The sequence below is a fragment of the Mus musculus genome, chromosome 8 (genome assembly GCF_000001635.26).
Source record: "Mus musculus strain C57BL/6J chromosome 8, GRCm38.p6 C57BL/6J".
Taxonomy (NCBI): domain Eukaryota; kingdom Metazoa; phylum Chordata; class Mammalia; order Rodentia; family Muridae; genus Mus; species Mus musculus.
Window position 1 is genome coordinate 105,360,156 of NC_000074.6, and position 23,500 is coordinate 105,383,655.

The 23,500-nt window shown below is 50.9% G+C and overlaps 3 protein-coding genes across 32 annotated transcripts in view; 2 read left to right on the forward strand and 1 right to left on the reverse strand.

Annotated features, from left to right (window-relative positions):
* Slc9a5 (solute carrier family 9 (sodium/hydrogen exchanger), member 5) overlaps nt 1–9,726 on the forward strand; it is a 21,726-nt gene extending 12,000 nt beyond the window's left edge. For 7 of the 18 annotated variants that reach the window (XR_003947300.1, XR_003947301.1, XM_006531067.4 and 4 more), the window contains 4 exons: nt 3,108–3,278; nt 3,782–3,851; nt 4,527–4,661; nt 7,851–9,192. Coding sequence is in view for 9 of the 18 variants with exons in the window: in XM_006531067.4 (XP_006531130.1) it covers nt 3,108–3,278; nt 3,782–3,851; nt 4,527–4,661; nt 7,851–8,320 (846 nt within the window). In the remaining 9 variants the exon portion in view is untranslated. Of the gene's footprint in view, nt 1–1,333; nt 1,484–3,107; nt 3,279–3,781; nt 3,852–4,526; nt 4,662–7,850 lie in introns of those variants that run through there. The other 11 variants (XR_003947302.1, XM_006531065.3, XM_017312849.2 and 8 more) reach the window with 6 other exon arrangements.
* Plekhg4 (pleckstrin homology domain containing, family G (with RhoGef domain) member 4) lies at nt 9,485–22,705 on the forward strand. Of its 10 annotated transcripts, none has more exons than XM_017312497.2 (24): nt 9,489–9,568; nt 9,963–10,113; nt 13,655–13,707; nt 14,598–14,744; nt 15,309–15,700; nt 15,861–15,956; nt 16,035–16,158; nt 16,265–16,358; nt 16,439–16,513; nt 16,594–16,710; nt 16,882–16,980; nt 17,070–17,218; nt 17,384–17,522; nt 17,612–17,728; nt 18,145–18,327; nt 18,526–19,031; nt 19,100–19,346; nt 19,968–20,057; nt 20,139–20,360; nt 20,447–20,617; nt 20,696–20,873; nt 21,240–21,356; nt 21,479–21,703; nt 21,786–22,705. In XM_017312497.2, exons 3-24 carry the CDS (start codon nt 13,664–13,666, stop codon nt 21,959–21,961), a joined length of 3,708 nt encoding a protein of 1,235 aa, XP_017167986.1. In that variant the 5' UTR covers nt 9,489–9,568; nt 9,963–10,113; nt 13,655–13,663; the 3' UTR covers nt 21,962–22,705. The 10 variants fall into 10 exon arrangements, 9 of the variants coding, with proteins under 9 accessions (XP_006530586.1, XP_017167986.1, XP_006530585.2 ...); XM_006530522.4 differs by lacking the exon at nt 9,489–9,568 and adding an exon at nt 12,291–12,299 and having other exon boundaries at nt 9,720–10,073; XM_006530523.4 differs by lacking the exon at nt 9,963–10,113 and having other exon boundaries at nt 9,485–9,568.
* The window catches only part of Kctd19 (potassium channel tetramerisation domain containing 19), a 30,702-nt gene continuing 29,847 nt past the window's right edge, over nt 22,646–23,500 (reverse strand). For 2 of the 4 annotated variants that reach the window (XM_011248400.3, XM_011248399.3), the window contains one exon: nt 22,646–22,914. In XM_011248400.3, coding sequence (XP_011246702.1) covers nt 22,801–22,914 — 114 coding nt within the window. In that variant the 3' untranslated portion in view covers nt 22,646–22,800. The remainder of the gene's footprint in view (nt 22,915–23,500) is intronic. The other 2 variants (NM_001301173.1, NM_177791.3) reach the window with 1 other exon arrangement.

The following is a 23,500-nucleotide window of genomic DNA, read 5'->3' on the forward strand; positions in this document are numbered from 1 at the left end:
TATTCTGGACTTGCTGTTTCGGCTGCCCAGGACCCCTGATTTGGTTCACCATATTGTCCTCACATTCTGCCAGACCTTCATATAGTGGCTGGCAAACCCACCTCATCCCAAGTTTTCTTTTCCTTTTAATGTTTTTCATGTGCAAAATTTTAGTAGCGAGAACGAAATAAGTCACTTATCCATTACCCAACTCTAATAATTATCTGTGCGTGATTAAATTTTTTCACTCCATAACCCACCACACCCTGCCCACACTTTGTCTTACAGCAGACTCCAGACATCATCTGATATTATCTATAAATATCTCAGTATACGGCAAGAACTCTTTGTTTCTTTTATTTTTTGGTTTCTTTAAGACAGTCTTGCTAGCCGCCCTAGGACTGGCTTCAAATTGGGGGGTCCTCTTGCCTCAGCCTCCCAAATGCTGGGGTTCCAAGTGTGAAGCCACCACTGAGCTGGCAAGATCTTTAAAACGTTAGGTCAGGCTGAGGATATTGGACAGTAGTAGAACGTTTGCTTAGCATCTATGAGGCCCTGAGTTTGACTTCCCCCACTGCAAAAAAATCAAGTTAAATCAAATCATAGTATTACTATTATAACATAATAATTCCTTATAGCAAATGCTCAGTCACTGTTCAATAAATATCTGTTTTTTCCTAGCTGGTTTGCATAGCTCAGGATCCAAATGAAGCTCACAATTTATGTCTGGGAAATATGTCTTCCAATAAGACAAACCTATAACAGTTTTTCTTTTCCTCCTTGCTATTTATTGAAGAAACTAAATTCTTTATATTGGAGGATTTACCATTTTTTCTAGATTTTGCTGACCAGCCAAGTGTTATTTAGCATATTACTCCATTTCTTATATTTTCTGATTATTAAATCTGAAGCCTGGCAGCTGGAGAGATGGCTCAGTAGTTAAGAGCACTAACTGCTCTTCCAGAGGTACTGAGTTCAATTCCCAGCAACTACATGGTGGCTCACAACCATCTGTAATGGGATCTGATGCCCTCTTCTGGTGTGTCTGAAGACAGCTACAGTGTACTCATATACATAAAATAAATAAATCATTAAAAAAATCTGGAGCCTGATCAGGTCCAGGGCCTTTCAGGTATGCTGTATCCTTCTTACTATGTTACATCAGAGAGAGTACATAGAGGTGTGCATGTGTGTGTGTGTGTGTGTGTGTGTGTGTGTGTGTGTGTGTCTGGCTGATGAGTTGGCTTCGGTTTTTTTGCATAGTTTAAAGATATTGTCAAATGTCATCTTATTTAATTTCGCCATCATTCCATCATTTGGATCCCATGTCTACCACCAAATGTCTCTTTCTCAGATCCATATCATCTGAACATTTGCTAAGCCTGTTAACTTTACATCCATCTAAACCATCATAAACATTGAACAGGATAGAGCTGAGGACAGAACCCTGTGGCAAGCTCCTTAAGACTTTCTTCCAGGCTGACATGGATGGAGCGTTTTTGGGGTACGGTTACTTGACTAGCTCTGAATGCATTTAGTCGCACCATGACACAGTCCCTAACTCCTTATGTTCTTTCCAGAAACAGCGTTAGAGATCGTATATAGTCAACTAAGATATAGCTTAAGAGAGAGGAGGGGCTGGAGAGAAAGCTCTGGAAGAGGTCTCCTCATAGAGAAGCTTGATGGAATGCTTTTGGCTTCGCCTCCTAGAGATTTAGATGCTGTAATATGGAGTGGGATGAAGAGGCTGTGTGTTTAATAAGCCCCCAGATAGCTCCAGTGCAGCGGCTCTGATGCCTGGTGTTTTGAAACCTCACATCGTGTCGCCTGGTTAGCTGAAGTGGAGAGAGCGCATAGGATCTCTGGGGAGAGGGTTTAGAGAAACAGGGCCAAGAGCAATACAGAAAAATATACATGGAAGAAAGGGCCAGGAAGCCAGCCAAGGCGAGAAGGGACCCCTTAGAGAAGGAAAAGCCTTGGGTGGAAGAAGGGCTGGCTGCCATCCAGAGGCCTCAGGACTGGTGACCAGGCAGGAAGTTTGGATGTAGCGTTTTTGGTATTTAAGGAAGTACTAGACAGGAAAATGTCCAAATCGATTTATAAGATCCTGGCCTCAAAAAAAAAAAAAAAAAAAAAGTGGGGGGGGGGGAGATGGTAGTGTCAATGAAAGGACTTTAAAAACAAGGGCAGGAGCTTTTCTAAAAGCAGATGGGAAGTGGACACTGGGATTCCTTAGTAAGGAAAGCAAAGGTGCAGGGGTTGGGGGGCGTAGCTGAGGGATCCAGGAAGCAGCTGAGCACAGCTGACACAGCACTGCCACCTTGCCCCAGAGGTAGGGTGGCATTTCCAGCTCCATAGGGAAAGGAGAAAGGCAGATGGGAGACCGGAAGGAGCTCTCAGAAGAGGGTCAGAGAAACAGGAAGTACAAGGAATAGGAAAAGAACCAAAGAGAATGTGAGGCAAAATGGAGTGACCAGGAATGGTCCAGGTAGTACTTGGCCGATTTCCTCCCACTGGAGAGGAAGAGATGGCTAAGCTGCCAACGGCAGAAATAGGTAGGCTGGGGGACTGTATGGATGTCTTGGTCTTCCTGAGAAAGAGTTAAACGAAGCAGATAAAGGGTTGCCTCTGTATTAAATAAACCGTTGCTGGGACCAAGAGGATCTAGGGTTCAGGGCAGATACTTAGGAAAGTCCAGAGCATTGGCCTGGTGCTGAGGTAGCTGTAGAAAAGGTTAGAAGGAAATTAGCTGGCAGGAGGATCCTCTGTTGCTATCTGGGGATCGGGACACAGCCATAAACTCAGAGGATGTGGCTCTGTGGTTTTATAGTAGCCCCAGGAACAAAGTACAGGACTCCCTGCCTCTCATCACTTCAAATTAGAGAGAACTGAGGGAAAGGCAGCCAGGGACTTGTCAAAAAAAGGGCAATTTTTCCTTAGTGAACTGAATACAGGGTCTCTGGCTATATTCCATTTGTATATTTTAAATTTTATTTGTTACTCCATGGTGAACTCTGGAAACGCCAGGCTGGCAGGACCTGTGATGGACATGCTGGGGGGTGCGGCCTGAGATTCCTGTGGAGGCTCAGGCCCCCAGCCTCATGGCAAGGTCGGGTTGTCATTGCCAGTACAAAGCTAGCTGCGGCCGCCACTTCATCTCAGAGGATGCCCAGGAGCGACAGGACAAGGAGATCTTCCAGCAGAACATGAAGCGACGGCTTGAGTCCTTTAAGTCCACCAAACATAACATCTGTTTCACCAAGAGCAAACCTCGGCCCCGAAAGACCAGCCATAAGAAGGTGGGTGTGACTTTTCTCTGGGATACCTCCTTTACGGCTATAGGCTGGTAACAAATAATTCTGAGTTTTCTCACATCCTCAACTCAGCTCGAGGAGATGCTTTGTTTAATCACCTTCAGGGTTTGGTGACTCTAGAGTTTGGGTTTCCTTTCAGCCCAGTCTGGGCTTCAGAGGGAGGGGTAGCCTCTTGGCTGTGGGGGCCATTTGCTACCCGGGGTGAAACGGACAGGAAAAGGGCAGAGTTCTTGGCAAAGGAGTCCTTCGGCCAATTCAGGCCCATGTATTCAGAGCCTCTGATAGGAAGTAGGTCACTCTAGGCTCCACAGTTACTGCCAGGCTGACCAAGAAATAGTGGAGTGGAAGACCATTGTGATAAACGACCCTTCCCTGCCACTTCTAGGTTAGGAAAGCTTGTTCTGTTGACTTTTGCCATTTCACAGGGTTTGGGAAATGGGGTGGTAAAGACGGTGGTCACACTCTTAGGTTTGCTTTCTGGTCCTCAGAAGGATGGTGTGGCTAATCCCGAAGCTACCAATGGGAAGCCTCCTCGAGACCTGGGCTTTCAGGACACAGGCAAGCAGGGAACTGCAGGGAGCCGCAGGGCTGGAAGGGAGGTGGGGAAGGGAGAGAGCAGGCCTGTCATTCCAATCCTGGAGGCTCTCCTCTGGGAACACTTAGCGCCAGGAGCTGGGGGTACCCCCCCCCCCCCCCCAGGGACTAGATGGGCACACTTGAGTGTTGGAATAGTTCACATCTGTATAGAATGCATGGCAGAATTGATGATTCAGACTATCGACTATTAAGGACTTGGGAAAGGTCACAGAGAGACAGACAGGTAGAGTGGCCTGGGCCTCCAAGGATAGGCGGAACCAAAGGCATAAGGTCCTCAAACCTAGTTCCTTGCGAGCCGCATTTGCTAGCGGACCTTCCAGCCTTGCGGGTGTGGGGATCATCAGTTGGTCTGGGCTGACAACAGAAAGAGCCAAGAGGTGTGGCCCTCATGGCTTCCTCTGAGGACTTAGCACCTTTGGATTGCCTCCTTGGGCAATGGAATCCCCCACCCCCCACCCCCCATCACGTCCAACACTCTAGGCCACTGCCCAAAACGGCTGAAGGGAGATGCAGGTGCTTCTGCTTACATGGCTTTTAGAGGGGGAGCGGGGAGGGCAGGAGCTGACGTGAGGTTGTCTGATATCAAGAAGCAGCCACTGGGTTGGTTGGCCTGAATCGGTTTTCACCCTTGTCCAGCTGCAGTGATACTAACCGTGGAGTCTGAGGAGGAGGAAGAAAGCGACAGTTCAGAGACAGAGAAAGAGGACGATGAAGGGATCATCTTTGTGGCTCGTGCCACCAGTGAGGTTCTCCAGGAAGGCAAGGTCTCAGGTAATGCTCTCCCTGTGGGCTCGCTCCCCTGTGCAGATGAGGCCGGTTCTGGTTACCGTATCCAAGGACTCACAACCAAACTCAGAGCCTTAGAACCTGGTTCAGAATCACGTGATACAAACGGGCTTTGAACTTGACCTATGTTGTCATGTGGTTCGGTTCTGGTTACCGTATCCAAGGACTCACAACCAAACTCAGAGCCTTAGAACCTGGTTCAGAATCACGTGATACAAACGGGCTTTGAACTTGACCTATGTTGTCATGTGGTTCAAAGAGCACAGCCCAAGGAACACAAAGTGATAAGCAGACCTAGAAGCGAGTGACCCAGGTCTCTTGTGACCCAGGCTTAGCACACCTTCCCGCACGTAGAGCTCTGGGTGAGGAGGTTGGGAGGAGCCTGAGTCTATCGAAACGGAATCCTTATGCATAAAAAGCAGTATTCACGTTTCTGCACCTGGAGATCTCTCTCCTAATGTTAGGTTTCAAGGGTAGTCCGCACAAACGCTCAGGGGACATTAGAGAAGTTTAGTGCAGAAAATTTCAAAATATGAAATGACACAGTAGTGAAACGACCTCCCATCTGCCCATGTCCAGCTTCAGCCGTGACCTGCTCATAGCTTGTCTTCCTTCACGGATACTGTGACCTATGACACCGGCTCCCAGGGTTCGTAGGAAGAAAATCTCAAATACCTCATTTTATCAACCAATAAACATACAACGTACAAGACAAGTGTTCTTCCGAAAGACACAACCACAGTATCATAACCATATATATAAAATCTTTCTCATAAGATACCTAGCTGGAGCCAGGCGGTGGTGGTGCACGCCTTTAATTCCAGCACTTGGGAGACAGAGGCAGGCGGATTTCTGAGTTCGAGGCCAGCCTGGTCTACAAAGTGAGTTCCAGGGCTACACAGAGAAACCCTGTCTCATAAAACCAAAACCAAAAAAAAAAAAAAAAAAAAAAAAAAAATCCTAGCTGGGAGGATTCCCTTGATTTTTATTTGTATTTGTTTATTTTGAGACAAGGTCTCATTATGTAACCCAGGCTTGCCCAGCTGGCCTCAAACCCACAATCCTCCTGACCCTGCCTCCAAGTCCTGGAAGTAAGGTGTGTGCTACCTCATCCAGCCCCTTTGCAGCAGTTTTGTGCAAGTAAAGATGCAGCATAGACCACACTTTACATTCAGTTAATAAGTCCCTTCTAAAGTACTTCAGGCTACACTGTCCAAACATCAAGCCATCCAGCTCCCTAGAGAGGGACAGGAAGACCAAGGTCTGACCAAGAACTTCAGCAATAGTCCCCTGCATTGCTTTAAAAAGCCCGGATAAAAGAATTTCCAAAATATCTTCTCTGCATCAGCCACACGGTGTCTTTCCAACATTGCTCCTTCTGTTACAATGCATGATCAGAAGAACCTGTTCCCAGAGGCTGGACGTTCAGTGAAGGCTTTAAGTTCTTTCAGAGAGACCTTAAGATGGCTCTCATTCCGTTGGGATCTATGGAAGAAGCAATCCAGGCCCTTATTGAACTTCACAATCATGGTCTTGGAGAAAATGGCCACCTCAGAGTTTCCTTCTCAAAAATCCACCATCTGATCTTTCTGTGAATTTTTCTCCTCATACTGGACCATCATTTCTGTAAAATCTTCAGGCACAGCCTGAAGCAGTACAAGACCAATTCTATCTCTTTCACAAAGTAACTCTTTGGGAGTTTGATATTCAAGTACATTCAAAACAAAAGATATTCCTTTTTTTCCCTCTCATTTTCCCCAACAGTGTATGATCAAAAGTTTGCTGTGCCTTTGTATTGTGGTTTCTATGAAAATAACTTTTAGGGAAAAAAATCAGGAAAATATTTCTTAAATAATTTAATTCCCTGAATCAGATTTCAAAAGGACAGATTTCTTTCTGTCTGGGTCCAGATCAGCTTTACATGACTTCTAAACTCCTCTGTACTTTGAGAAATTTAAATATACATACTTACAATTTCTTGATGTAATTTAAATCACCTACAAATCAAGGGTTTTTTCTTAACTTTATGATTCAGAAGTTTCCCTGTAGAAAATGACATTCATTCACTTATAAAAATTATACCAGGTTTATAAGGTGGTGGTGCCAGGTGGTGGTAGTGGCACACACCTTTAATTTCAGTGCTCAGGAGGCAGAGACAGGTGAGTCTCTAAGTTCAAGGTCAACCCGGTCTACAGAGCGAGTTCCAGGACAGCCAGCCCTACACAGAGAAACCCTATCTGAAAAAAACAAAACAAAATAAAACAAAAGAATGTGGTGGGATAGTAAGTTTGCTCCATGGCTGAAGAGATGGCTCAGCAGTTAAAGGCTAGGCTCACAACCAAAACATAAAAAATTTGCTCCAAAGGGGACTTCAGTGAAGTCCAGAATCTTCTCTTTTTTAATTAATGTATTTATTATGTATACAGCATTCTACCTGTACATATGCCTGCGGCCAGAAGAGGGCACTAGATCTCCTTATAGATGGTTGTGAGCCACCATGTGCTTGTCGGGGGAATTGAACTCAGGAACTCTGGGTGAGCAGCCAGTGCTCTTCACCACTGAGCCATCTCTCCAGTCCCCATCTGGAGACATTTTAAAGATTTATTTTAACAAGTGTAGTGAGTGTGTCTGTCTATTCCATGTATTTGTGGATGCTGTCAGGGGCTAGAAGAGGGCAGGGAATGCCCTCGAGCTAGAGTTGCAGGCGGTTGTAAGCTGCCTGACCTGGTCCTGGAAACGGAACTGAGTCTTCTGCAAGAACAGCAAGTGCTCTTGACCTCTGAGCCACCTCTCCAGTCCCAAGTGGAGTTGTCACAGTTGTTGTCACAGCTCAGTAGGGTGTCTCACTGCTTGGTCAGAATGAGCCTTAGCAAGATCCGGTCTCTGAGCTGCTGCTGCTAACTGAGGGTGATCAGAGACAAGGCATCCTTCTTGTTTGGTTTTCCTGAGCTGTAGTTAATTACCATTTGTTCAGTATGTACCTGTGGACAGCGGTTCTGTGTGCAACTCTCTGCTAGTGCTAGGACACAAGACAACCAAAGCAGTCCGATGCTTCCTCCCAGGGAGACATTTATTGAGTACAGCACAGATGAGTGCAATATGGTGACCTCGGGTACATTTGAGGATTCCCCTGCATTGACAATAAACTCATGTGTACTCTCTCTGCGTTCCCAGGAAGCCTTGAGGTGTGTCCAAGCCCACGCATCATTCCCCCATCCCCAACCTGTGCAGAGAAGGAGTTACCCTGGAAGAGTGGGCAGGGAGACCTGGCTGTGTATGTGTCTTCAGAAACAACCAAGATCGTGCCTGTGGACATGCAGACAGGCTGGAACCAGAGCATCTCGTCCCTGGAGAGCCTGGCATCCCCTCCCTGCACCCAGCCCCCGACTTTAACCCGCTTACCCCCCCACCCTCTGGTCACTGAAGAGCCCCAGGTTCCTATTGACCTGTCTTCTGACCCTCGCTCTAGCTTTGCCTTCCCCCCAAGCCTGGCCAAAGCTGGTCGTTCTCGAAGTGAGAGCAGCGCTGACATCCCCCAGCAGGAGTTGCAGCCCCTCATGGGCCACAAGGACCACACTCACCTTAGTCCGGGCACTGCCAACTCCCACTGGTGCATCCAGTTCAACCGAGGAGGCAGGCTGTAGCCCAGGCCTCAGGGGGGAGCAGGAGTGGAGCCCCTGTGGGGAGTGCTCTTCAGCCTGGGCAGAGGAGCCTACCCAGCCTGGACTGAAGTGGTAACGGCCTCCTTGGGACTGGTCAGAAGGGTTTCCTGGGCTGGTCCTCACAGGGACCCTTCTCCCCTCTCTCCCTGCCCTCAACCCTTCCCACTTTTCATTTCGAAAAATGGCTCAGGATCCAGTCCAGAGTTCTAAGGGATAGGCCCCCAAGCTGCTGTCCCTTCCCTAGGGCGTCTTTCTGGACTTAGTGTTGGCAGCTGTTCCTCCCCACAAACCATCATTCTTCAGTGGACACTGGTCCCCCCTGACCTCCACCCTCTCCCCTGCACCAGGTCAGGATCATTGCCCTGGCAGCGAGGCTGTCGGAGGGGCTGGTCCTCAGAGCAGCTGGGCTAGGAGAGAGCTCAGTCAGGTCAGCTAACTTGTGGGGTCAGCCACACGAGTACCACATCTTGCTTTAACCCTTTCCCTCTGCTTTCAGTTATTGAGGTCATGGTGAGTCTTTTTCTAGGACCTAGGCGCTGGGCCAGGCTTTCCTTCAGAGCTGCTTTATAGCCAGTCTACTGCATTAGGTCTAAATCTGAACTTTCTGAGGCTTGGATCTGAGATTTTTTTAGAGTAGGAGACAGGTCTCTGGGCCCGTCACCACCTCAGAATTTTCCCAAAGGGAGAAGGGACCAAGTCTCCCAGGGCCAGTGCACCGTTCCTGGTGGAGCTGGGATGCCTGGCTGCAATGTTTGGGGGCAGCTAGCTGACTAACAGGTGACTTTCCCGGGGTTAGCCCCTGCCGTGTGTTTTGTACCTTAAACCCGAGATACATTAAACATCTCTCAGATGAATGAGCGTCCTCTGTCCATTTGTCTCAAGCTTTTAGGGGTAAGGACAAGAAGGGGTCTGCCTATTTCAAGATTTTTCAGGAGTAGAGAATAGTAGGGGATAGCTTAGGCAGAGCCATTAGTCCCCCTGGTCCCTGGGCTTTGCCAGTATTATCCCACTAGCAGGAGGCATGGATTGTCAGTCTAGGGGATCAATGTATGGGTTGGAGAAGAGGGCGTCTCAGAACTGGGAATCCACAAATGGGAAAGGCCAGCAGGGAGCTGAGAGTCTACGCTATCCACGGACGAAGCCTCTATGTGCAGTACCACGGAGACATTTCTAGGAAAGTGTAAGAACAGCTGCGAGCCAGATGAACAAGTGTCACTCTGCACATGACAGGTAGGAATTCAAGCTCCGGAGAGCTGGGTCCCCTGAGCATTTACTAGACAAAGGAATGTGGGCCTTGAAATCCTTAGATAACAGCTTTCCCCAAGTCCAGTTCCTAATGTCTGAAGAATTTTTAAACACATCTTTGAGAATAAAATGGCATAAAATTCACTTGTTTAAAAGGTACAGTTAAGTTTTTTGTTTTGATTTTTTTAATTGTTTTTGTTTTTTTGCTGGGTACAGTGGTGCATGTCTTTAATCCCAGCACTCAGGCCAGTCTTTATGGGTTCAAGTCTCTATGGTTTCAGGGCCACTGTGGTCTATGTGGCAAGTTCAAAGACAGCCGGGGCTACATAGACACTGTCTCAAGACAAGGCTAATTTTTTATTTCTAATTGTGTGTGTAGGCCCGTGTGTCTGCATGTAGGTATGCACAGGAGTGCAGGTGCCCTCAGAATCCAGAGGCTCTGGATCACCTGGAGCTGAAGCCGCATGTGTTTGTGGACCTTCTGACATGGGTGCGGAGAAGCAAACTCTGGTTCTCAGAAAGACCAGCAAGTACTTTAACCACGGAACTTTCTGTCTAGCCCCAGTGTTTAGTGTGTTCACACAGCTGTACAAACCTCATGATGTAAGAATAGATAGAACACTTCCATCATCCCCCAACGAAGCCCTGAACTCGAGAGAAGCTACTCTTCAACCCACCCACCACCCAACTGTAGGCAGTCGCTAGCCACATCCATGTCTCTGAGTCTCAGGACCTTAAAACACGTCAACGACCCACAGACTTGGTCATTTTTTCCCCCTATGCTATGCACGGGGATAAGAAGGAAGAGTGACGTAGCTTTGCCTTCCAGTTGCTCACAATGATAAGACCTGGTAGTTAATTTAACGATCTGGAGTCAGTCCTAGCCGTTCCTATTTATCTATATCATCTGGGGCCTGTTGCCTAAGCTTTTTGAGCTTTAGTTTTCTCATCTCTAAAATGGGATAGCTGGAACACGCACTGAAGAGTCAGAAATAGATGGATCCCTGTGAGCTCGAGGCCAGCCTGGCCTATATAGCAAGTTCGAGGCTAGCCAGAGGTACCCAGTGAAAACAAAGCAAACCAATAAGGACAAAAGAGTTAACAGTCATACTTAACAAGAACAAAAGTTAACTTAACACTCCATAAGATTACTGCTAAGGTTAAAATGGGAAAGAAGTGTCCCAGCCCTGGCTCCGGGGTAATGGATCCTAAGTTGTTTGCATTATCTTGCTCATAATGCAAGGTAAAGTTGCATGGAAAAGGCTGTGGGTCTCTGGGTCCTGGGAAGAAGGGGGACAGGAAGAAGTAGATTATCTGGAAGCCCCAATAGTGGATTCCAAGAAAGGAAAGCTTGACATGGAAGGGCCTTGGGGATGCTATTTCAGCGGCTCAGAGTAGGTGAAGAGGACCAAACTGTAAGAAGTCTTCCCACCAGGTTTCAGTCAGGATAACTGGGGAGCTTGTCACAACAGATCTCTGAGCCTGCTCCAAGGTGTCCGTTTTTTAGAGGCAGGGTCTCACTATGCAGACCTGGCTAACCTGGAACTCAATATGCAGACCACACTGGCCTCAAATTCACAGAGATCTGCCTGCCCATACCTGTTCTCCCTATCCCCTTTTCCTGCCCCTCCCCCAGCCCCCATGCTTGGATTAAAGGCATGTGTGGTCACACCCACCTACTCCAAGGGTTTTGATTTAACAGGTCTTGGGGAAGCCCAAAAAGCTAGTGAGCACAGCTTGAGAATTAGGTAAAGCTATCAGGCATTTGCTCTGTAGGAGCAAGCAGGTCAATTGGCCACGCAGGGCAGTGATGGTGCTCGCCTTTGATCCCAGCACTTAGGAGGCAGAGGCAGGCAGATTTCTGAGTTCAAGGCCAGCCTGGTCTACAAAGTGAGTTCCAGGATAGCCAGAGCTATACAGAGGAACCCTGTCTCGAAAAACCAAAAAAAAAAAAAAAAAGTTTGGCCACTTGATTGGACAAAAATGACAGGGTGGTTATCTTACCTGGAATGAATGGAGAGGGGGGATCCAGATGTCATAGGCCTAGAGCTTGCTATTTAGGCTGGGCTGGCTAGCCCAGGATCTGCCTGCCTCTGCCTCCCCAGTGCTAGGATTACAAGTGTGCCAGCATGTTTAGCTTAAAAAAAAAAAAGTGTTCTGAGAATCAAACACAGGGCCTTATGCTATCCACAAAGCTATCTCCCTAGCTTCCCTCCATCTTAAAAAAACAACAGGATCTTGTTATGAAGCTCTGTCTTGTCTGGAACTTTTTTTTTCCCCTTTTTTTTAGACCTGGCTAGCCTTGAACTTGTGTATCGTCCAGCCCTTTCATCTCAAGCCCTAGATTAGAGGCATGCACTCTTTGGTCACAATGAGGGCCGTTCTACGTCAAAGAAGGTGGTCTGAGACAACAGGGTTTTAGTCAGCTCTGTTTCCCCATGCAGTCTGGGACCTAAGAGAAAAGGCTGTGATGCCCCTGGTGGCCTTGAATGCCACTCCCAGGAGCCTGGGTTTATTTGGGTCAAAGATGAGAGGGGTCTGGGAGGTTTGAGAAATCAGTTGCTTTGCTGATTACAGTGGTCCTGGCTTAAGGGACTTAAGTCATACACAGACTTAAGGGAATGTATCCCCAGATCTCCAAAGCTAAGGAGTCGCCTTTTCTTTTCTTTTCTTCCCTTTTCTTTCCTTATGGATGGATGTTGTCAAGAAAAGAGAGGTAGGGAGGGCTGGGGAGGGGGGAGGGCGGAGTGGGGGGGGGGGCTGTCCACATTCTACAATCTCAGTGGAAAAGACTTCTCTGAGTAGATTCAGCAACCAGCAGAACCAGAGATGGCCTTCGTGAGTCACTGTTCAGACTTGCAAGCTCAGCTCTGGAAGCCCGCTGTGGTCAGCCACCCCAGGTTGGCTCCAGGCCTAGCCCCCCACTGTCCCGCACTGGGCCAGTGTCTGTCCCTGTTGCTGTTCCATGCCTTTCCCATCCCAGATACGTGTGCCTCACAGCTCTCTGCCTCTTCTGTCTGAGTCTGTCTGTCAGTCATTTTCTCTAACCTTGGTTTCCACGTCACCCACGTGGGAAGAGTTCAGGACGGGAGGGGCGGTGTGACTAGTCTTAGATACCCCTAAATATTTATTCTGTGCCAGGCCTGACATACAGAGCTCGAAATATCAAAGTGGACAATATTCAGTCTGCCTGCTTACAGGGCACATTCTGTGTGGAGTGAGAAAACCACAGCCTAGTTCTGCCTCTGTCTCAGCACGCGTGCCTGCGCTCCCCCAACCGCCTGCTGTGTTCAGAGGGCCTGGGTCAGTTAGGGCCTGAGACCTGATGCCTCTTATTTGCTTCATCCCTGGGAAGGGTTATGTTCCTCCCGGGAAGTCCATCTTCTTACAGCTCCTGGGGGCCTGGCTAGTGGGTGGAGGTGAGCCTCAGAAGCAGGAGGGAGGGAAGGAGAGAGGGAGGGAGGGGCAATGACTCAGTGGGGGTGGCCTGGGACAAGAACCAAGGACAGAAGCCAAGACTGGACCTGATGCTCACTGAAGCTAGAGGAAGGAGAGATGGAAGACATGCCTAGGAGCTGGGGCTGGAGAAGGACAACTCCAAGGCCAGCCTTGCCCCTTGCTCTTCAGAATCTGCCTTAGAGTCAGAGATGGGTGGGGACGCCTGTTGTTTCTACCATGGCTGCAGCTGATAACTAGATTCATGAAGGAATCGCCTGACTTAGAGCCAGGGAAGGCATTATGTCCAGTGTCCTCTCCTCCCAGGGACCAAGGCCATGGTGTGGGGGCTACATGCCTTTGTCTGGTTGCACAGATAACCTTTTTCTTATGATCTTTCCACAAATTCAAGAGTGTTAGGCCAGGCCCACTTCCTCCAAAAGGACCCCAGACTTTAGAGTTAAGAACGAGTAGGGGTCTCCCAGCTATCCCAGTGTCTTTCATCAGTTCAAGATTCCCTAACGAAGGGTGAAGTGGGAAGGCAGGGCATGAACACAGATATCTGATCCATCCATCAGGATTTCCCTGGTCCATCGGGCAACCCCAGGAGAAAAGAATGCTTTTCTTGTCTTACAGGAGAGGAAGATGAGGTGCAAAGAGAAAAGGGTCCCTGGAACAGCCCACAAGAGGTGAGTGATGGAACCAGATCTCAGCTGGTCTCTGGCCCCAGGGCACCAGCTTTCTTAGCCACCCTTTTCTGTGGATAGGGAAAAAGAACTCAGGGAATGAGGGTTTGAGCCTTATGTATGTTGGCAGGCCTGGGTCAATTCCCACCCAGAGACATAGCTACCTACCCTCTTCACCTTCCGGGTTTAACAAGTCATGGGATGTCACCGTTTATCTCTAATTTATTTCTCTGTCTTTTTGTTGTTTGTTTTATTAATTAAACCTGGGGGCTCACACAAGTCAGGCAAGGGCTCTGCTACTGAGTTACACCTCACAGCCCATCCAACCTGTTCCGTGGTGGGTGGGCCTGAGAACCTGAAGGGGAGATTCAGGCTACAGAGGAGTGGTGGTCCCTCCCACTATCCGTGAAGATTATCCACACGCAGCTACCAGGGCATAGGGAGTCTCTCTGGAGACGGCCCCTAATCATGGACTCACATGTGTGTGTGTGTGAGTGTGTGGTGGTGGGTGGTGGGACAGCTCTGAGGACCACGAGGGCTTGAGTGGTCCTCATCTTGTACATGGAAGCTGGGCAAGTATTCCCATGTCCCATCACGGGAATGGTAAAGGAGCCTTGCCCTCCTCCCACAAGGGCGTCCTTTGCTTCGTGCAAGAGCCTTCTTTCCATCGGCAGAGCCACGGCTCACTCACCCTTTCAGACAGTTCCAGCTCTGAGCACAGTGAGCACAGTGGAATGAATGTTGCCGGGGTCGGCAGAATGAGAAGTCAAGGGAGGGCTCGCCAAGTCTCCGAGGCACTGAGAGTAGGAACCCAGCGGCCGGCGGGCGCGGATGCTCTAGGCAGGGGGCAGTAGGCGTGGTCCCAGCTCTCCTCCGCACCCTCGGCCTTGCAGAGCGGCGCCTTCCGGAAGAACCTGTGATTCGGTCCTCCAGCCCCTAGAGAGCGCCGCGTCCACAGCGGCCTTGCGGCCCTTCGAGCCACCAGAAGGTGGCGCCCTTGGAATCTGGGCAGCCTCGCTGTACCCATCCTCGAGGCTGCGGTGCGTTTGTTCTTCGTTAGTTCGACGGCTCTGGTGGTGTAGCCTCCCGGCTTCAGAGTTCCCCACTGCACGTCCCAGGGGTGTGAGTGTGCGGGTGACCCGTGTGGGGCCGGGAGCACTGGGACAGGCGCCTAGGCCAAGGCCTGGCAGGGTGGGCTAGAGCGGAGAGCTGCGCGTGAGCCGGCTAAGCCTGTCGTGAAGGTGTGCCCGAAGGTATGGCCACCCAGTAGTGGTTCACGGAAGCGTAAGCCAGTCTTAGGCCCAAAGGAGACCCTGTTTCTTCCCTCACCAGCACACCAGGCTGGACTACTTTACTTTTACTTTCAGGGGACCTGGTACCCAGCCTAGCACTTCCTCCTAACCGCGGAGTCTTGCCCCACCATTTTCAAACCAGTTCCTGGATGAGCTGAAGTTTCCTTTCACGTCAAAGTCCAACCCGTTATCCACTTGTCCAGAGCAGACCCACTCTTACCAGGGAGTGATGGAAGGGCCTCTTGAGTGTGGGGATGTGTCCCCAGACTCCCAGGGCCATGTTGCAGATGGGAAGAGATTTGCTGTGTGCAGTTTCAGGAACACCCGGAAGGAGGAGGAACCTGCTCACGAGATACAGGCTATGGACCCAAGACCTTCAAGACCAGCAGCAGGGGCAACCCAAGGCGTAGGGCTACAGGGGGATTTCTTGGCCAAGGAGCCTCAATCGCTTCCGGAACAAAGGGCTGAGGATGGGCCACGGGGCTACCAGAGGAGCATAATAGGAGCCCCCCCAACCCAGTCAGAGGAGCCAGCCTTCTCTGAATTGGAAAACCTCTTGTGTTCTGGGTCCTCTCACCTTAACCTGACACAGGGTGACAATGACTATCGAGGGGAAGGCTTGATAGGGGACCCAGGTCCAGGCAGAACGCTGCCAGCTGGCTGTAGCCCTTTATCAGAGACATCACCAAAGCTACTGGAGGCAGGTAAGGGAGGCTGGGAAGTCTGGGGAGGGAATGGGGCTCTCTGGAGGTGGGCATTGACAGTTGGGAGGTCTCTGACCCTCCTCTGTCTGAAGCCCTAGTCTGTGGACAGTGTCTCTGGGCGAATGGCCCGATTCAGACCCAAGCCATTTCTCTTCCCAAGACCCTAGTGGATCCAGCTTCCCTAAGCCTGCTGACTGTCTCCTAGCTCGAGACCTCGCCTGGGAGCTACTGGCCAGTGGCATGGCTGCCCTACCAGGTAGTTAGGAAGAGGACTTAGATGAGGTGGAGGAACGGTGGCTGGATTAGGCCAGTATTCACCCTCTCCTCTCCACAGGGACACGGGATGTCGAAGGCCGAGCGGTGTTGCTTCTGTGTGCCCACAGCCCAGCTTGGCTCCATCCCAAGTCTAATAGCCATGAGCTGCTGAGCCTTTTGTTTTACCTGCGAGGCATCCCCAGGTTAGAGGGAGAAACTTGGAATGGGGAGGGGAGGAGGGTGCTGAGGCTAGACCCGTGAAGTCCTACGATCTGTGAATCGGGTGTTGAAACAAAACTCACCGTTTAGGCCTGAAGTGCAGGCACTGGGCCTGACCGTACTAGTCGATGCCCGAGTCTGCTCGCCGAGCTCTTCCCTCACCTGGGGCCTCAGCCGGCTACAGGTGAGTAGATCGTGGTGTGCACGCTGGCCTGTTGTTTTCCGGATAGTCACAGGGTAGAGCTGACCTTTGATTCCTTGCAGGAAGCATCCCCGGGGTCTGTACAACAAGTGCTGCTCATTGGAAAGATGCCAGAGGACGTGCCTGTCGGGCTTCAGGTATGGAGCCAGGCTGGCTAGGATGGAAGTGGGGAGATATTTGCCCACATGTTCCTGCATCATGGTGCCTTCTTCTGCAGTGGAAGCAGCTACGTTCTCACCAGAGCCTGCTGACCCACATTCCTAACGTGGAGTTGCCTACTTCGCTAGGAGGGAGCCTGTCTTACTGCCACCAAGGCTGGCTGGATTTCCGGATGGTCAGTGCACTGGGTGGGGGCGGAGGGTTATGGTTATACAGGTAACCTGAACGAACCTGCTGGGGAACCTTTCCTGGGTCAGCTTGAGCAGGATGAAACTGGCTGCAGGGGTCTAGATCCTAGAGGCTGGGAGCATCCCTGGACATCGGTCATACTTCTCTCTGCTCACAGCGTCTGGAAGCCCTGCAGCAGAGTTGCCAGGTGGCTTGTGCCCTGCTTCAGGGTGTCATTGACAGTATGAAGGCACTGCGGCCACCCATGGAGTCTGGAGTGAGTGTCCCTCCCAAGTCTCCCTGAGGGTCCCTTGACTTCCTTTTTCTCCCCCATGTCACCCAGTTGCCTGTTACTCTCCATTACAGGAAGTCGCTCAGCTGCTACAGCAGACACAGTCCCTCATGCAGCAGGTATTAGATTCGCCACAGTTGTCATGGTTACAAAGCCAGGGAAGCCAGGAGCTGGCATGGTTGAAGCAAGGGACGCCCCGGGTGACCCTGAGCCCCGATTACAGGTAACTGCAAGCCCCAGCTATCAGAACTTAACCCAGCTCAACCTCCTGTGTTTGTGTCAAGCACTCAACCGGCTGGCTCGGCACATGCTAGATTTGAGTCCCAGCATAACAGAGTGGAGAAACAGGACTGTCAGAGCACAAGACAAGATTGTGTGCTTTTCACAGGTCTGCAGTAGACAAGGCTGATGCGCTCTACGGTCAGGTGGATGAACTTTTGCATCAGCTAGCCCTGAAGAGCAACCAGCGAATCCGGGCCCTCGAGCTCCTGCAAGCGCTGGAAGCCCAGGAGGGTGTGCTGCGCCAGGTGGGGGCTACTGTCCAGACTGCATCCCACCCGCCCTTGGTCTTAGCTATAGCAGCTGCCTTTGCGTGTCTCCGCTTGTGTTCCCCCAGATTGAAGTATGGTTACAGGAGGTGGGTTGGCCAGGAGTGGAGGAACCAGGGGAGCCCTCGCTCGACACGCTGCTCCAGGCTCAAGGCCCTTTTCAAGAGCTGGACCTGGTTGCCCAGGTCAGTTTGGTTATTTGCTCATTCTGCAGGTACTGGGCCACCTTGCCAGGGGCAATAATAATCCTTTCTGACTGGAGGCTGTCCAGTCAGTGGAGATCAGGCCTAGTAAAGGGCTCATAGTCAGATGTATTTGCACACAGAGACAAGGACTCTGGAAAGCAGCAGCATGGAAGTATAGTTTAGGCTCATTGGAGCAAAATGAGTTAGGGATGGGGAGAGGAAGCTGGAAAATAGTATGTTCAAACCTTCCTGTGGCAGAAAGTCAGGTGTGGCGATGCATGCCATTAGTCCCAGCACTCCAGAAGCAGAGGCAGGAGGATTGCTGTACCGGGACTGTACAGCATAAGAGATGCTATGTGATGCCAGAGGAAGGGTCTGAGTCTGAGCTGATCACCAGCTGAGCCCTGTCTCTCCAGGAACAGGTCACGCAAGGGGAGAAGTTACTGCAGCCCCTGGTTGGCTTGGAGGCTGCTGAACTGGGGTCCCCTGGAAAGCGTTTTCTGGCCCTGAGATCCCAGCTGACGGAATTTTCCAGAGCTTTGGCCCAGCGGCGCCAGCGGTTGGCAGATGCTGAGAAGCTCTTTCAGTTCTTCAAGCAGGTGGCTGAGGTCCTATCCTGGCTTTGCCCGAGCTCCACCAGAGTCTCAATCGGCTTGGTTGCTTGTTCTCTTGCTTTCAGTCTGATCCCAGGCTCAGTGTCCCCAGATCAGCCAGTGGGTGGGACAAGGGAGCATAACAGAAGGCACTGCAGCTTGCTGGGGTCCCACTTTTATGTCTCTGTGGCCTTGGTGTTGCAGGCCTCGACGTGGACCGAGGAGGGGCGGCGGCTACTGACAGAGCTGGAGCAGGAGCGCCCAGAGGTGGTGCTGCAGCGGCTGCAGCTGCACTGGACCAGACACCCTGACTTGCCCCCTGCCCACTTCCGGAAAATGTGGGCTCTGGCCACAGGCCTGGGCTCTGAAGGCATCCGCCAGGAATGTCGCTGTGCCTGGGCACAGTGCCAGGACACCTGGTTGGCTCTGGACCAAAAGCGTGAGGCTGCACTGAAGCCGATGCCAGCAACGAACAACACCGCTACTTTGTATGTCAGGCGGGCTCCTGCTGTACCCACTGTCCCTCCACTGCGGAAGGCCTACAGCTTCGACCGGAATCTGGGGAGGCATCTCCAAGATGTTTCCAGTCGTGGCCACTGTGCAGCCATTGTTACTGACTGCCACAGACCTGAGGCCAGAGGAGGTGTCCGGCCCAGGTCGTCTCCTCCTGTGCCTCTTTCAGGCAGCTCTGACTTCAGGAGCCCCAACAGGTATAGACAGAAGGCAGGGCAGGGAGGTCTGTGGAGGGTCTTGGGTCCTGACTCCACCTACTCCATAGGCTACAGCTAGTATTGGCGGAGATGGTGGCCACAGAGCGTGAGTATGTCCGGGCCCTTGACTATACCATACAGAACTACTTCCCTGAGTTAGATCGACCCGATGTGCCCCAGGGCCTCCGTGGCCAGCGTGCGCACCTCTTTGGCAACCTTGAAAAGCTTCGGGACTTCCACTACAATTTCTTCCTGCGTGAGCTAGAGGCTTGCACCCGGCACCCACCTCGAGTGGCTCATGCCTTCCTGCGCCATGTAAGTTCCATAGGCCACCATGTGGAACCCTTGAGATCTAGACACATACTTAGTGTCAGGCTCCGTGCACAGAGAGCACTGTGTCACATCGAGTGCTGTGGGGGAAAGCAAACTGCCACTAGGGTGCAGCTATGAATGAGACCCACAGAAATGTCTGCCTCTTAGGGCAGAACTTAAGTTCTGCAGGAGAGATATAAAAATAAACAAGATCATTCTAGATTACACTTAGGATGGGATAAGCAGGTCGATTGTCTGTGAATTACGTTTGGGGCAGGGTTCCCAGTTTAAAAGAGGGGATGTTTGAGTAGAGGCCAAGGAGGAGTAGAGAGTGAGTTCTAACCCCAGGAGAGGCCTCACAGTGTTCACTATCCCCAGCTGTGCTTATGATATCCAAGTTACGGTCCCAGAACCCTGGGAGGGGCAGAGCTGAATGTGAGGCTGGCTGTGCAGCCCAGCCAGCTCTTGCATAGCACTGCTTCATGCTGGGTCATCCTCATTCAAAATGGGGTCTGTAGCGTAGGGCAGGTCATCACTGGCATCTTTGTCCTCTTAAGCTAAGAGGTGGGGTAGCTTTGAGGAGCTGGTCCTCCAACACCTGGGCTGAGTTGTGTATCCTTGCAGAGGGTGCAGTTTGGAATGTATGCCCTCTACAGCAAGAACAAACCTCGTTCTGATGCTCTGATGACAAACTATGGTCACACCTTCTTTAAGGTAGGAGCCAGAGACCATAGGAAGAGCAGGGCTTGGGTGGCATACCCCAAAACCACTTTGTCATTTCCTCACGTACGGCAGGAGAAGCAGCAAGCACTGGGGGACCACCTGGACTTGGCTTCCTACCTACTGAAGCCCATCCAGCACATGAGCAAGTATGCCTTACTGCTGCAGGAGCTGGCAAGGGCCTGTGGGGGCCCAGCGCAAGAGCTGGGTGCCCTCCAGGCAGCCCAGAGCCTTGTGCACTTCCAGCTGAGACACGGCAATGACCTGCTAGCCATGGATGCCATCCAGGGCTGTGACGTGAGTCACCCCAGGCCATGTGGGGAAGCACCGTGGATGCCGAAGTGGGTGGGCCAGCTGGGCAGCTAAGGGCTTCGACTCTGCAGGTAAACCTCAAGGAACAGGGCCAGTTGGTACGGCAGGATGAGTTCACAGTGCGGGCTGGGCGCCACAAAGCCTGTCGTCGCGTTTTCCTGTTTGAGGAGCTGCTGCTCTTCAGCAAGCCCCGCCGTGGGCCTGCAGGGGTTGACATATTCACCTACAAGCGATCCTTCAAAGTAAGTCTGCATGACCCTGACCTCTGCCTCCAGTGCCCCATCCGTGCCTCACCGTGTTCCTTTCTGCTGGCCGTGTAGATGGCAGACCTCGGCCTCACTGAGTGCTGTGGGGAAAGCCAACTGCGCTTTGAAATCTGGTTCCGACGACGCAAGGCCAGGGACCTGTTTGTGCTGCAGGCCTCCGATGTGGCCACCAAACAAGCCTGGACAGCCGATATCTCCCGTCTCCTGTGGAGACAGGCTGTCCATAACAAGGGTGAGTCCGTGTACAAACTCCCAAAATATATGCCTTCCCAGGAGCCTGAGAAGGGTTTAATGGGGGGAGTGAGTGAGAAGTGAGGCTCCTAGAGTGTATCCTGTCAGAGACCGGGCTGGGCCTAGAGACTTGGAAAAGCTTGGGAAGAGGGGGGGCGGCAGCAGCAGGCAGTGCAGGAAAAGAACATAACTTTCCTCGGGATATCAGAGGCTTAGGCCCTGAAAGGGACATTATGACACCTTTCCCAGGGGCGGTTGTGGGGACAGGAGTCTGGCATAGAGTGGTTAATTTCTGGGATATGGGTATATAGGGAAAACTTATAGATGCCTCTCCAGAGGCCTCACTTGCACCTTATTCTCTACTCAGAGGTGCGCATGGCTGAGATGGCATCCATGGGTGTGGGGAGCAAAGCCTTCTGGGACATTGCCCCCAGTGAGGAAGCTATCAATGACCGCAACATCAACTATGTGCTGAAGAGACGAGGTAGTCGGCATCCTACAGAGGGTGGAGTGAGGTGGCGACCAGACCCTCTGTTACTGCTGGCCTGTGCTCCCTGGCTGCCTCAGGCCAGATGGGGCTCTGACCTGTCCCTCTTTCTTATACAGATGTTCGCTCTAGGGCCTCCATTGCTGTGGCCCCATTTGACTGTGACAACCCTTATCTGGGTGCCTTGGGCTCCCTTCCTGGAGACCGTGCCTCTGGCTCTGTTCTGGGCTCTCTTAATCTACACCTGTACAGAGATCCAGCTCTTATGGGTGGTCACTGGTCCTTGTATCCACCCAACTTCTCAGAGGAAGCATCACTAGATTTGGGCAGCCAGCCTTCTTTGAGTATGTATGGGCTTACTCCAGTGGGAGGATGGCGTAGGTCTGGGTCTCCCCTGCTGACAACTCACCCAGTCTCCCTCCTTAGCTCCCGAGGACTCAGAGGTCTCATCCCAGTGCCCATCAGCCAGTGGCTCTAGTGATTCTGACAGCAGCTGTGTGTCAGGGCAGACCATGGGCAGAGGCCTTGAGGATTTGTCCTGTGTGAGTGCCATCTTTTGCCTTATGCCCATCAGTCCTTCCCAAAACTACCCTGGGCTATAGCTGCCTTTTCTTTAGGGGAGTTGGAAATGGGTGGGTCAGAGCCATTCCCCAGAGGACTCCATGTCCACCCCTAGAACCAGAGAGGCAAAACATTGACTTTGCTTAACTTGGCACCATAGGTTTGAGTCCGGCCTGAAGATGAACAGCACTCAGTAACTCCAAGGAATACCAGGCCTTTGAATGTGCTATAATCAGAGCACCCTCATACCCAATAGGAATATCCTTGTTGATTATCCTTTCTGATGTCTGTAGCCATCAACCGACAGCCCTAGGGCCTCTCCAAGGGCATCTGGCTGCAGAGACTAGTTACACACCTTGGGTCCCAGGACCCTTCTGTCCCCTCTCCAACTACCTCCCCAATTGTGAGTTAAGGACATGATAGGGCAGAGGGGAGTATTTCTAGACTGCAGGCTGGTAGAGTAGTGTGGAGCTCTCGGAAGTCATGAAGGACACAAGTGGATTCCCAGCGGCTGTTCCTCAACCCTTGGGTAACACTAATCTCTCCAAACACAGGGCCTAGCCTGGCCCTATAGCCCCCTTATTCTTGAATTCCTTGGCAAACCCATCGCCAACCTCTTGTTTTTGGGGCCCCCTTGGTCATTTTGACTTGATGCTTTTGGTTAGAGTTGTCTACTGGTTTCACTGGCAGTGACACTCTGTTTTCTCAGAGAAGAAATCTAGGCATTTTTCTTGTTATTTACTTTTTTATTTGTTTATAATAAAAAATAAGTGATTTGCACCGTTGACTGGGCATATGCATTCTGGGGGTTTCCACAGAAAATGAGCCTTGGGCAACTGGTCTGTGTTGGTCGTCTGTGGGACCAACATTTCTGGGTTCTCTAGCCCTCGTGTAAATACTTGCCCAGGACTGAATAAGAGACAGACCTGGACAGTCCCCTCTGGATGAGCAGGTCCACGCAACGGCCATATTTTCTGGCGAAAGGCAGTGTGAGCTGCAAGGAAAGGCCTATCTTATCCTTGATTTCTAGGCCGGCCTCTCACTCTAGCTCCGTGTGAGGGGTGCTCCCTTATCTGAGCAGGGAAGGGAAGGGAGCCTGGCTATAGGGAGCTCTGGTGCTCTAGGGCTCTGGCTACCAGAGAACTGAGCACAGTGACCATAAAAAATGTGCTCCCTGAAGCTCGTATCCACTTTCTAGACATAGATGCTGACTTTATGTTTATAACTAACATACAAGCTAGAGAGCTAACAGTAATTGGGTAATCATGTGTTTAAGGTAAATGACATTAGCATTATGTACTTGATTATAAAAGGCTAGGTTCCTGAGAAGTTCACTAAATCACACATAATTCTGAAATTACTCTAGAGAATCAGAAAAGAGAATATGTAAAACCTTAATTGGTCTACAAAATGAGTTTAGCCGGGCAGTGGTGGTGCACACCTTTAATCCCAGCACTTGGGAGGCAGAGGCAGGCGGACTTCTGAGTTCGAGACCAGCCTGGTCTACAGAGTGAGTTCCAGGACAGCCAGGGCTACACAGAGAAACCCTGTCTCAAAAAAAAAAAAAAAAAAAAAAAAAA

Bases quoted from the DNA above. Each gene is read 5' to 3' on its own strand.
- Plekhg4 (XM_006530523.4), top strand. From the start codon at position 13,664: ATGAGGTGCAAAGAGAAAAGGGTCCCTGGAACAGCCCACAAGAG. The intron at 17,523-17,611 runs GTGGGGGCTACT...GTGTTCCCCCAG, and splicing joins AGGAGGGTGTGCTGCGCCAG to ATTGAAGTATGGTTACAGGA. The intron at 20,874-21,239 runs GTGAGTCCGTGT...TTCTCTACTCAG, and splicing joins ACAGGCTGTCCATAACAAGG to AGGTGCGCATGGCTGAGATG.